We start from the raw sequence: 14,242 nt of genomic DNA on the forward strand, positions 1-14,242 counted from the left end.
ACCCCGGATTAATAAAGGGACTAAGCCGACAAGAAAATGAATGAATGAATATTACATTTCTAAACAAAGATACATTTCTAGACAAAGAATTTAGAGGAAAGCTTTAGCTACAAACCTCTACATCAGAGCTATTCAATTAGTTTATCATGGGGGCCAGTTCATGAAAAGCATCCCAAACTAAGGGCCAGAGACATATGACTGGCAATATGAGTGACACAACAGCATATAAGAGCCCATATGTTGTATTTTTGCTCCTTAAGACACCCACGCTGGCTTTTTCTACATTAAAACGTTACCATGGTATAGTTTGAAACTACATAATATCAGTGCATTGTACAATAGGTTTTTTATGAACATAATCAAATGTTGTATTTTACAGCACAACAAAAGCAGTGCATTGCATAAGCAGGATTCTTCTACATTCAGACACAATCATATGGTATGTTTTGAACTGCATAACAATATTGGATGCAACAATTATAGATTTTGGTTGTACGATAATAGTCTGAAGAATTTTCATGGTTATCAAATATAATGTAAATTTAAGCTTTATATTAACTAAGTAGCTATTTAGATGAACTGTTGTTGTTGTTGTTATCTGCGTTCATACACACAAAATCATTTTAAAATAATTAGTCCAACATGTTTTGTTTACATTTCACTGAAACGGCTGCCCACGCCTCTCGCCTATGGTGACTCAGCTCGTGCTGTATTGAACAGATGCACGTCACTTCATAACTATAGCGATTGTTTTTCGTCTGATTGAAATTTATTTTTGATGTCTTGGTCACACTAATTGGAGGGCCGAATTTGGGTGGGTTTCAGGTGCTCCGGTTACCCCCACTGTCCAAAGACATGCGCTATACGTGAACTGGATAAATAAAATTGGCCGTAGTGTATGAATGTGTGGGAATGAGAGTGTATGGGTGTTTCTCAGTACTGGGTTGCAGCTGAAAGGGCATGCGCTGAATAAAACTAAGCCGGAATAGTTGGCGGTTCATTCCACTGTGGCGACACTTGATAAATAAAGGACCAGGCTGAAGAAAAATGAATGGATGAAAACGATTTGGTATGCATTATGCTGTTTAGTGTTAATATTCAACTAAACAGAAAGACTGAGTAAATTCTTTTGTAATCCATACTTCTGAATTTGAAGACAAATTCATTTTTTAATGTAAATATTGTTCAAAATTAATATGAATCTCATTTCATGTAATTAATGAACTCAAACAAATGAAAATTATAGGACTTTTATTTCAGTCTGTTTTAAATGCTTTCCGGTTGTTGAGAGATACGCCGGTGACAAGACATGCATTAGATATCATAATAATGTGGATAGCAATACGCAGAATGCGATGCATTCTCCCAGCATTTTCTTTTCTGCGCAATGACTACGCGTCGTGGTTTTCCTCCAACACAGCTGTGCGTCTGCATGTTCATGGGTGTGTCAACAAAATAAATGTTTAGTCTGAAGGTTTTCTCTGACCGACGCTTGTAGTCTATCCCTCGTCATGAGCTACGCGATGGTAAGTCATAAAGGTTTATAGAGCAACACTAAAGTTTAATTGAAGCTATCTACTATTATTCAGACACATACGCACCAGGATAACTTACTGCTTTGGCAGTTGACCAAGTTTGTTTGACAGCATTCCTGCTTATCCGTTCTTCAGCAGCGCACAGCAAATTGACTTGTCATGCTATTAAATTGAAGATATGCTATTAAGTCTTTTGTATTTAATTGGTGTGTTTGTGCAATGATGAACTGAATAATGTTTTCTGCTTTGGCATACCACAGCAGAAGCGTCAGAGCTTATTTTAGGAAATACAGATGATTCATTTAAGCGTTTAACAGCAGAAGATCTTGGTCATTTTCTGACTGACGTTTGTTCTAATCAGTAAACGCCCTTAAGCGTTTATTAATTGCTGTTTTCTGTTAGGTTGTTTGGTGATCGGTTACATTTAATATTTAACTTAACGTTAGAGCTAGTGTGCGAGTTGTAGATTGGCGATCAGGTCAACTGTTTCAGTTAGTTTAACACTTCAGTCATTTATGTGTGTATTTTTAAATGCATCTAACGTTAGTTCATTAATAAAACGTTTTTCAGTTTTCAGCATTTTGTGGGATATTTAGTGTAGTCTGACCCACATCATTCTCTGATTAGCTATTTCAGTTGTCACTGCAGGTTAAACTACAAACTATGTGTCTAATTAGGTTTCATTTTCAGGCTAAATATAGATACAAACACATATTATTAGAGAAAACAAAGTCTTGTGAACGCGATGTCTAACTTATCGGTGCTCTACATCTGCCACTATCAGACTTTTTTTCTCGAATAGATTGATTGACGCAGTTATGCATTAATAATAGTGGTCAAATGTATATTTATAATATATATTGTTTTAATTATTACAATTATTATTTAAAATACAGATCAGAGTGAATTATTTCTCGGTTTTAAACGGCTGACCCCCCCATACATCTTGTTTTGACCTCCTTCAGGGGCCCCAAAGCCCCCTGTAATTCGCATCCTGGAGCTTACCCTATAAGAACAAAAAATTGCTCGCCCAGGACATCCAATATTATTATTTTTTTTTCAAGCAAAACATTTAAAGTAGATTTCCTTTGACTTATAAAATATAAACCAGCAACTTTTGTTATTGTTTAACATACAAACAAAATTAAAAGGTTATTTCACCCAAAAATAAAAATTCTGCTATTAATTACTCTAATTCATGTCGTTCCAAATCCCTGAGACCTTCGTTCATCTTCAGAACACAAATGTTATATTTTAGGTGAAATCTGAGAGCTCCCTCATCCTCCAGAGACAGCAATGCTCATGACTCGAGAACAATAGCAAACAACATCCTCAAAACTGGCCATTACTGTATGCCTTCAGTGGATCAATCAGAGTATTACTGCGCATTCACACCCGGTTCACACCGAAGGCAACGAGGGTATCAAAGTAGCCAGAAGTCATTCATTTTTAATGGGAGCCAGTGGCGAGGAGCGGCACGTCATCGCTGGTGTGGGCATTGAGAAGAGTTAAAATCAAGTCAATTCTATGGTAATGAACTATGACGTGGTTCAGCGGCAAGCAATCAGAATATAGCATGCAACAACTAGTTAAATGAATTTGATAAAAACTGCATAACATTTTCATGTAAGACAGCATGTTTTTTTTTATGTGGTAATGTTGCTGATATGCTGCCCTTTTAAAAGTAGACATCAATGTAGCAAATATTCTGGCAGAGTAGTGAGCAGACAGCATTGTCGCCAGAGCAAACTTTGACGCTCTTACCACCTTCGGTGTGAACGCACAGTTATCAAGCTACGAGAATGCTGTATACATGCGCAGATGTCAGTGTAGCACACATTCACTGGAGCACTGCGCTATTTATGTATGTTGCGCTTGGTCACACGGCCCTATATTTAAAAAAATGTTGAATAAAGTCACTATTTTTGCTCACAAAGATATTCATAATATTTCGACTGAACCACTGTTCAAGTTATGTATGGTGAGTTTAGAGGAAGTGTTTTTGTTTCTTTTATGGGTAAGGATTTTGTCTAAAATATCCTAATTTGTGTCCCAAAGATGAACAAAGGTTTCTAGTTGGTAAATAATAAGTCGAAGGTGAGTAATTAATAAGAGAAGTTTCATTTTTGAGTGAACTAACACTTTATTACCTGTAGCTCCTGACATTATGCTGAGATATTTTAAAGTACTATCATGTAAATGCATGTGCAACTGACTTAATTGTTTACAGCAGAGGTTTTCAATCTGCCAGTCTGTTCATCCCCAAGTATGAGCAATCTAGTGCGAGGAACCACGATCCTAAAATGTTTGTACAAGAATTTATTTAATTTATACTTTGAAATATTAAAAATAGTTTTGAATAATTATTTTGGTTAGTAATAAATCGTGACGTAACCCTTTTAATATTTTAAAATGCTGTAATAATTTATATTGATGTATGGTCATATATTTGTGCAAATATCTGTTTCTGACATTTGTATTTTGTCTGTGCAGATGTTTGCATTACAGAGAACTGTGATCTGATTATTGTGCTTATCTGTGTTTTATTGTGTGTGTGAATTAAATATTTCATTAAGTATTTACTTTGATTATTTTACTTTATTTTTTGTGTTTGTGTTTATTTAAATTATAATGTTTATTCATTTAAATTAATTGAACATAATTAAGTTTAATAATGTAAATTATTGTTTAAAATAGTTCATATTTCATTAATTCTATTATTTATTAATCATATTTTTACTTATTATTTTTTTACTTTTTCTATGCTTTTATTGTGATATGGTGTTCACAAAAACATAGGCTGAAAATCTATTAAATTGTTAATCGATTTTCAGCATTTCGTTTATGTGCTTATGTTCACATATGTGTATTCTAGTCCACCACAGTAGCAGTGACGGTTGGAGTGGTGCTGGTGTCAACAGCTGGGCTCCTGGGTTATTATTACTTCAACAGGAAGAGGAAAATACTCATAACCCTAATTGATCCTTCTGAAAAATACAAGTTGCGACTAGTAGACAAAGAGGTATTGGCCCTGTCTTACTATGTCTTATTTTGAGACCGTTTAGATTTACTAACAAATCTACATTTTTTTATTTTCCTACAGATCATAAGTCATGATACCCGGAGATTTCGGTTCGCCCTGCCTAGTCCAGAGCATGTTTTGGGATTACCAGTGGGTGAGTAGTCTGGTTGGTTGATTGTTTTCTCTGCTACTAATAAAAAGGTTACAGGGTTTGGTCTGAATGTGCTAAAATCCCACACCTGTCCTGTCGTGTTGGCGGCTTTGGATAAGAACTGTGTGCTAAATGATAAATGAGCTTAGGACTCGAAAAGCTGCTTGTTTAACCATACACATTTACTTTAGAGTATTCACAGGCATTAAATACATGTGTAAATGTGGTCCAGAGAGCATGAATATTAACTCAACAACATGATTCTATAATATAAACACATAAATCTCAAATGTACAGAGAGAATTCGACATAACAAAGAGAATTGTAGAATAAAAACATAATACTAAAAGGAATTTAGAATAGTTTATAATTTGGAATTCGCAGTTTATATTTTAGAAACCGGTTTCTTATAAATTCTTTTTGTATTTTAAAATTCTAATTTTACATTTTAGACTTAGGCATTTATATTTTACTTAATTCATATTTTAAAAGTAGAATTCTAAAATGTAAACGCGAAATGTAAATTCAAAAAATATAGAGTTAAATTATAAATGAAATCTAAAGTATGAACTCCGAATTCAAAAATAAATCAGAGAATTATAAATAACAATAGAAATCCAAAATGTAAACTCAGAATTACAAAACATAAACACAGATTTCTAGAAGGAATTTTAAAATATGAACTCAGAATTGTAAAATGTAAACACACAGAAATCTAAAATGTGAAGTTAGAATTTTTATATATAAAAATTATTTTAAAAGAAACTGATTTCTACAATACAAACTCAAAATTGAGCATTATAGATAATTCTAAAACATAATCTTACATGTTTAGAATGACAAATTATAGACAATCCTAAATAAGAAAATTATCAACTCAGAATTCTGCAAAAACATTCAAAAATTTAAACTAAGAATGTAAACACAAACACAATATGAACTCAGAACTATAAAATAACAACAGAAAATTAAATTATAAAGTGTAGAAAAGAAGAAAATGAAGAAATCTAAAATGTAAACACAGAATTATAAAAGCAATTCTAAAATATGAACTCAGAATTGTTAAATATAAACAGAGAATTACAGATTATGATAGAAATCTAATGTAAAAAGCTTAATTCTAAAACAAATATAATTCTATAAAGAATTCTAAAACAACACAATCATAAAAAGATTTCTAACACAATTCTTAAAAAACAAATCAGAATTCTAAAATAAAAGTAACATTTCTTTAGCATGAGTTTTCTAACAGTTATTGTACGTTGTATTATCTTGCAATATCCTAATATTGTTTATAACTGTGATCAAATAAATGCAGCTTTGGTGAGCATAATAACCACAAAGGTAATAGCAGCATATCATATTGTATGTCACAAAATTAGACCTATTTGAAACCTGTTTTGAGTCTTATTCAGTCTGTCTCCACTGGTGATCTCATACGTGCTGTAAACAGGTACTTGATGGAAACACTGGGGATGTGTGTGGACTATTAATTATCCTCTTTCTCTCTGTGTTTCTCTCTCAAGGCAAGCATGTTTATCTCTCTGCCAGGATTGATGGGAATCTGATTGTGCGTCCTTACACACCGGTGTCCAGCGATGATGACAAAGGATTCGTAGATCTAGTCGTGAAGGTCTATATTTCTCTTAAAAGCTCCTGGGGTTTTAGATTGTAATAATTGAACTGATGTATGTTCCTCTGCAGATTTATTTTAGGGATGTGCACCCAAAGTTTCCTGAAGGGGGAAAGATGTCCCAATACCTGGAGAGTTTGCGGATCGGAGATGTGATTGACTTCAGAGGACCAGGAGGTTTGCTGGAGTACAAGGGCGCAGGTCTGACTGCAAATTCACTGTCAATATTGGGCCTCAATTGAAGTGTTTACACAGTTAGGTGTGACACCTGTATCTACATCTCCACCCAACAGGTCGCTTGGATATACAGGCCGATAAGAAGGCCCCTGCAGAGACCAAGACTGTAAAATCTCTGGGTCTTATTGCTGGAGGAACAGGTACAAAGCCTTTCATCTCATTTATGGTCTTATTGAAGCCGTATGATCAATGAATGCATTGGTTCTCCTCTGTGTAGGCATTACGCCAATGTTGCAGCTGATTCGTGACATCACCAAGAACCCAAATGACACGACTACATGCAGCCTGTTGTTTGCCAATCAGGTCAGTGTTCTGTTAGACTGGTGTAATTAAAGCAATTATAATGACAGATTTTAGACTGAGCTTGAGCTCAAACAAACCTTGTCGTCGTCTTGATGAAAGGCCCAAAGCCAAGAAGAAAAGCAGAATCTACTCTGCACACCAGATTCTTTACAAGGCCGTGTAAAACGTGAGCGGTTTCACTTTCTCATTTGCGCTCGCATCAATATTTTTAAACGACAAACTTCTTGGGCTGTTAATAATACTGTGCGCGTAATTATTGAAGTGCTTCTGACATCGATCCTGTCAGAAAAGAAGAAGCCCGTCAAAACAAAGGAGCAAATGATTGTTTCTGCAACCTAAAACATGAACAAACTGCCATGTTTAATTATTATCATCACCTTTTGGACTATTATAAACTCAGAATGACGGAATTACTTTCTAACAAGAGGTCACAAGTGCTGGTGAAGATTAAAGATACAGATGAGAGGTTTGCACTGACTGTGGGCTATGTTTCGTGTTGTTTTTGAACCCAAATAAGGACTAAATGTATCCTGTGTGTAGTTTCTCTGTAATTGGTAACATATCAGACACTGTAAGAGTCTATATTTGCTTTTACATATATGTTGCATTTATTTATGTATTTTATATAATGGCAGACATTACAGTAGGCTATTTTGCACTACCATTGATCTGCAGTTATAACCAAATCATGTTCATAGTAAGGGTTATAATGAACATTTATACACAAGTATTTATGTGTAAAAAGCAACCTTTTTGTGAGCATTTCCTCGAGCAAGAATGATGTCGACTGCAACTTTTTGTTGTTCACCACGCCCACCAAAAGAGTACCAATGGTACCATTTTAGCAGTGGAAACGAAGGCCTGATAAAGGTGCCCCATATCGTACCGTACCACTCCCTCTGAAAATAGATTTTTGGGTCTTAGGGTGCTTTCTTCAGTTAGCGCGGTTCGTATACGTATATCCAGCAATCGTGTTCTGATCTGCGGCAAAACAATCGGTCTGAGGGTGCTTTCACACCTGTGAATCGATTCAGTTGTTCCGAAACAGAGATTACAATTGTTACATTGTTGCTTTTTGCTCTTGGAGCGGTTCGCTTACTTGAGGACCGGGAGGGAGACGCGAGATTACTGGGAGATCATCACTCGTTTGCGGGCATCCGGAGCTACGCGAAACTTCCCGCCATGCTCATAATTCTCTCTTCATATAGCCGTATGCCTATTACATATCCATAAAACACTGTGATATAACCGCGCTCGGATCGGATCGCTTTCTCACTGCAATCGAACCGCTCCAGGGTTCGTTTCAATCAAGCAGAGACCACCTCATTCAAACGATCTCGGAGCGATTACTTTGGCGCGGAACAGAGCACGATTGCCCTGTTCACATATGCCAAACGAACCGCGCTAACTGGGCAATCGAGACATGTTCTGAAACAAAAGTGTAGGTGTGAAAGCACCCTGATATTGCCTGGATGAGGTGGTCTAGGGTGGATTGAATAAGACAATAAAAATATATCACAGTGTATTACTGATATCATTATATATATATATATATATATGCCTAGGGATGTCATTCTTACCAGTAAATGTGCGTTTCGAGTTAAATACAAATGTGAAAGCATGCTAAGCTATAAACGAGAACTGCAGTCTTGATTTATCTGTTATTTCTCTCTTTAATGTAAAGCCTATAATGCATAATTCTAGCCTTTCTAGACTTTCTCTTTGTGTGAGAAAGTCTTACTTCTGATTTATATTTGGTGATGATGTCTGTGAGTGTCACCATTCAAAATTAAAGTGCAGCTTTTGCATATGTCTTACTGCGCATAAATTAAACTGGGGACTCTGAAAAATAAACCATGCCATGTGACTTGTTTTAGCTATTGTGGTCCCTTTAAAAACTTTGCAGTGTGAAAGCGAACCACACCAAGAACAAAGAGCTATAATGTACAATTTTAATCCCTGTTTCAAAAGAAAACAATCGATCTACAGGTGTGAAAGCACCCTTAGTATCAATATATTAGACTTTTTAAACAGTCCTGAAAAATTAATTCATCTTCAGAGCACAAATTAAAATGTTTTAGATGAAATCCAAGAGCTCTCTGGGTCTCCATGGACTGCAGTAGTCATGAGAGTCTAGAAAAAGAAGCCAACAACATTGCCAAAACATTCTAGGTAACTTCGGTGGTTCAACTGTAATCATATAAAGCTCCAAAAACACTTGTGTGTGTCAAAAACTGTAGAAGTATGACTTTTTCACTTCCCCTTTGTCACTATTGCCCATAGTAAAGCACATCCTGACCTGACGCGGGAGAAAAGATGCAGACAAAGTCATATTAACAGGGTTTGTTTTAGGACCATTGTATGATTAGTCTCATGCACTGGTTTGAGTTTCCTTTCTGGACTTTGAACTTTGGTCTCAGGGCCATTGCTGTCTATGGAGGACAAGAAAGCTCTTAGATTTCAAAAACTTTCATTTGTGTTTTGAAGATAAACAGGGGAACAACGTGAGGGTGAATAATTAATAGCAGAATTTTCATTTGTGGGTGAATTAACTCTTAGTTAATTAGTGTAAGGACACTAGCTGCTGGAGAATGTGTGGGAGAAAAGTAGCTAAACATAATCATGTTTTTTTGGGATTGTCAGAAATTAACCCCATACTGGAAATACATTTAGACACCATTTTTGAAGTAGAGATTGCTTTCACTTGTAAATCTTTATATTTAGGTAGCATAAATTTAGATGAATTGAATAATAAAGACAGGCAACTGTTATTTATTCTTATGGCAACTAGTAAAAAAGTAATTACAAAACAATGGTTAAAATTAGAGTCACCTACAGTTGAAGAATGGGCTGATGCAGTGCACACTATGTATGTCATGAAACGATGACCTTTTTTCATTAAGAACACAGACTGAATACTTTTTTCTAATTTGGAGTAAATGGATTGAGTATATTTCACCTATTTGCCTGAATTTATCTTGAATTGTAACTTTTAAATGTAATTTTATGTGTCTAAATATGTATCTTTTCTTCTTTAAAGGCAAATTTCTAAAGGATTTGTAGCTCCCTGTGTTTTACTGTTTATAGTTGTTGTTTTTGTTGTTGTTAAAGGGAAGAAAAGACAGAGCATATGCAAGATCTGAAAGTCTCTTTCTATATGAGAGATTATGTAATTTATATATGTATTTTCTTTTGGAAATTATCTAAAGTAATGACTAAACTCACATTTGAAACATTCAAACCTTGAAAGGTCCCACTTCCCTAATATGGATCAACACAGTTTTGTGATATCACCGTACACTTCAGATTTTTATCAAATCTTGTGACCAATTAAATGTTCTTTGGTACCATAAGTGTTTCTTCCCTTTACAAGATGCACTGAATTTGGACTTATTAATTAAGTGCTCAAACAGAGGGCTCATCTAAACACTTATATATGTAAGAAAAATTCTAAACGGTACCAGACAGCATGTTAATCTGAACTTCATGTTTATTATTCAAAGGACACCCAAAAGCCAGGATACTGAAACGATCATATAAATGAGTCAATGCAGATCACAAACTGTAATGCACCCATTAGAATTCCTTCTGTATTTTGAAGTGGGAGAAATGTTAGGCAACTCAATATGGCTATTAGATTGTGGCTGTCATGAGTCAGATGTGCTTTTGCTCAATAACTCCGGCTGGCCCAACTGTAATATAAATACGCTATTGGCTTTTTTTTTAAGTAAGGAGGAGCTTTTCTATACGTCTCATCCTGTCTTAATGTTTAACTTTGTCACGCATCAATTAAAGCTGCACATTCCAAGGCACTTGATTTTGCCCTTTAAGAGCATGATGGAGTTAGTTGTCTATAAACAAAAGATTACAAAAAGCCCCGTTAAAGCCAAATCCATTAAACTGCATATTCATCAGTGATCAGACGTGGATGACTCTGAGTATAGGTCTTCAGCTGGCTCTATAAAATGAGTGCTCAGAGGAAACGCAGTTCAACACTTGTTAATAGAAATGTTCAGACAGGTTAAATAACATGATGAATCTGTTTACCTCTCGTCTGCCTTCCAGACTGAGAAGGACATTCTGCTGAAGGATGAGCTGGAGGAGATTCAGGCCAGGCATTCTGATCGCTTCAAACTCTGGTTCACCGTGGACCGAGCTCCTGCAGGTATAAGTGCATTGTTGTTTATCATTGTTACTGACAAAGGTCTCATACAATCAATCTTTGATATTGATTTTCACTACAGTTTAAAGTACCTAATTTAAAGCTAAGAAAACACATGCAAATAAAAAAACACTCACATATTGAGAAAAATCTTGCGTGCACGCAAATTCTCACAACACATGCAAATGCAGAAACATGCTCCAAATAGCGCAAGCCATAATGCAATGTCTGGGAACCCCAGAAGTGATGAATATAGCTACTTCCTGGCTAGAGTCAGTAGTATGGCTGATATAACATTGCATTTAAAATAACGTCAGTTGTGCAATTTGTTTTCTTATAAGGGCTAAATGTATACAAGCAACCACAAACTGTACGACCAGGGGTCTGTTCTTCGTAGCTCACTTAAAAGATCTAAGATGATTTGGCAGATCCTGGATTTTTTAATCTTGATAACTGATCTCTGGCTAATTTGGTTCTTCAAACTAGTTTGTGAATCAGATTAAAATGTCTGCATTAACTGATCTGAGATAGCTGCGCGTGTTGTGAAGGACAGATCTATCAATCCTCAATCATAATCAGCAATGCAACGATTGGCTGACGGCACAGCAGCCTAATGACATCATCTGATTAATGTTCAATTATCCAGGTGAGCAAAATTACATAAAATTAGTAGTAAACGTTTTGTTAAATATGATACGCAATAACTTTACACCTTGTTGTGGGCTGCATGCTTGGCCCTCTTATGTGTCATGAGCAATTTATTTAGTTTTACAGTTACAGAGTGGATTTTCCTTATTATAGTAGTATTATTGTAGCCGGTCTTTTAATCAGTGTAAAGAATAACTGGATGTTTACAGAAGCATTTTGATATTGGTAAAGGCGTCTGCAACTTTTGTGAATCAACAAATCCCTTTCATATTAACTGTCAAAACATGGTTATTACTTTTAAAAAAAGTCACATATTGTGCATGTCTATTATCACAATTATTAGTATTATAATACAGTTATACAATTAATTAGTATTAGTACAAATTGTACTAAAGCGATCTAAAAAGTTCATATCAATAAGTTTTCTCTTTGCACCGCCTGGTAGCAGTCTTTGTACTTTCATTTCGGGGGTGCAGATTGCATAAGTTATATATAACTGCTTAATTGCTTGAACTGACCCGATCGAATCCTGTTTATATGAATTGAACCTGCTCCCGACCAGATTTGTTTATTTAATATTTATTATTATTTATTTATTTATTTATTTTATTTATTTTATTTTTTTAAAGATCATTTTACCTTAGTCACGTTATCATTAATGTTTAAATTGGTTACAAATAAAATTGTTTTTAATTTAAACTTGAATATTTTAGGCAAGACAAGTTTATTTATATAGCACATTTCATACACAGTGGCAATTCAAGTGCTTTACATAAACAGGAATAAAAGGGACAAGTATAAGAGAATAAAAACAAATAATAAAAATTATTAAAAACAGTGTTAAAAGAATGAAAAAAAAAAGAAAGACATAATAGTGCAATCTGTCGTACACAGCACAGTACTCATTCAGTAAAAGCACAGCTCAACAGATGTGTTTTCAGTCTTGATTTGTATAATGTTGGAGCACATCTGATCATTTCTGGAAGCTAATTCCAGCAGCAGGGGGTGTAGTAGATTCAACCTGTTTTGATTGAACTCTTGGAATTTCTAGTTTATTTGATCCTATAGATATGAGTGATCTATTTGGTTTGTATTCAGTGAGCATATCTGTAATGTATTGAGGTCCTAGGCCATTTAGTGATTTATATACGAGTAACAATACTTTAAAATCTATTCTGAATGTAACTGTACTTTTTTTATTTTATTTAACCAGTACAGAATTTAACTTGACGTGAGTTTTTTTTTTTTTTCAAATAGATGTTTAATTTCTCATATTTGCCCTTCATTCAACATCTACCTGTATTAACTTGTGTGCAGATTGGGAGTACAGTCAGGGCTTCATCAGCGCTGAGATGATTCAGGACCATCTTCCTCCACCCAGTGATGACTCTATGATCCTGATGTGTGGTCCACCTCCTATGATCCAGTTCGCCTGTAATCCAAACCTGGACAAGCTGGGCTACAGGCAGAGCCAGCGCTTCGCCTATTAGGCCGTTCTCAATGTTTAGGGCCAGACCACAAATTACTCCAAAGATACTGAGTTGCGCACAATCGTATTTGGCATTTTAAATCTGATCTTACAAAGCAAATAGCTCTTTTATGGACAGTATATAATACACATTAAATGTTTAAGTGCTAGACTGTCCAGAGATAATTGGTTCTTCATATTAAAAGCCTTTAATTCAGTAATAAGAAACATGATCTGCTGTCTCCTCAGGCTTTATATTCACCGTTGTGGCTCATGATAAGATGCTGATACTACAAAAACAAACGCACTTAAAAAAAGCACCAGTGCTGCTTGCTGGTTTAATGCTGAATATTATATTCATGTGCCTATATGTGAGCTATGAGTTCATTGTTGTATGTGCACATTGTTATATGCTGTCACTGGAGTATTTTTGTATGCATGTTGTACTCCTTATGTTTGTCTCGTTAATCGTATTTAAATTTAAAAAGCAACACATTTGTTTTGTATGAAATGCACTAAAGTAAAAGCATATTAAAGTGTTTTCACTGGGAGCTTGTTTTATTTTCTTCTTTAGTGTGGCCAAATAAGAGTTGTTTTGGTTGTGATGTGCTCACATTTGCATTGATATTATAAAAACTGACTTGTATTTGAATCTAAAAAGCAATGAAGTTGTTTTATATAAAATGTATGTATGGAAAGGTAAAACAAGAGATCATTAATAAACATATTAAACAATCATTTTCTCTAGCAACTGGCTTTTTCCCCGCTCTGACATCTGAGTATTTTATGGATGTTTTGGTCGTGAGATGTTCACATTTGCATTGACAGAGATTATAAAGACTGGCTAGGGTGAGGATTTGGGATTATAGGAGATTGTCAGTGAAGGCCAGCTGGTTAAACACAAAAATACTCCATCTTGAAAGACTGATAGTGTTTTTTTTATCTTCCTAAATCCTGTTCGCACGTGCCTCATAAATGTGACCGTCACACAAACGCGCTACAGAATTTTAGACGCATCTTCAAACGGAGCTACTGGGTCCTTCACATTGAAAAAAAATCACCTGCTGGCGATTACTGCTCTAA

General features: G+C 35.1%; 1 protein-coding gene across 1 annotated transcript; it reads left to right on the top strand.

Moving 5' to 3' along the window:
• Positions 1-1,452: 1,452 nt before the first annotated feature.
• On the top strand, positions 1,453-13,897 carry cyb5r1 (cytochrome b5 reductase 1). Its single transcript, NM_200189.2, is given in 9 exon segments — positions 1,453-1,526; positions 4,411-4,557; positions 4,639-4,711; positions 6,235-6,341; positions 6,413-6,542; positions 6,635-6,718; positions 6,796-6,881; positions 10,947-11,046; positions 13,009-13,897. Coding segments are annotated over 9 exon segments (915 nt in total). The 5' UTR covers positions 1,453-1,511; the 3' UTR covers positions 13,182-13,897.
• Positions 13,898-14,242: the final 345 nt, after the last annotated feature.

Source organism: Danio rerio, chromosome 11 (assembly GCF_052040795.2).
Source record: "Danio rerio strain M-AB ecotype USA chromosome 11, GRCz13ab, whole genome shotgun sequence".
Classification (NCBI taxonomy): domain Eukaryota; kingdom Metazoa; phylum Chordata; class Actinopteri; order Cypriniformes; family Danionidae; genus Danio; species Danio rerio.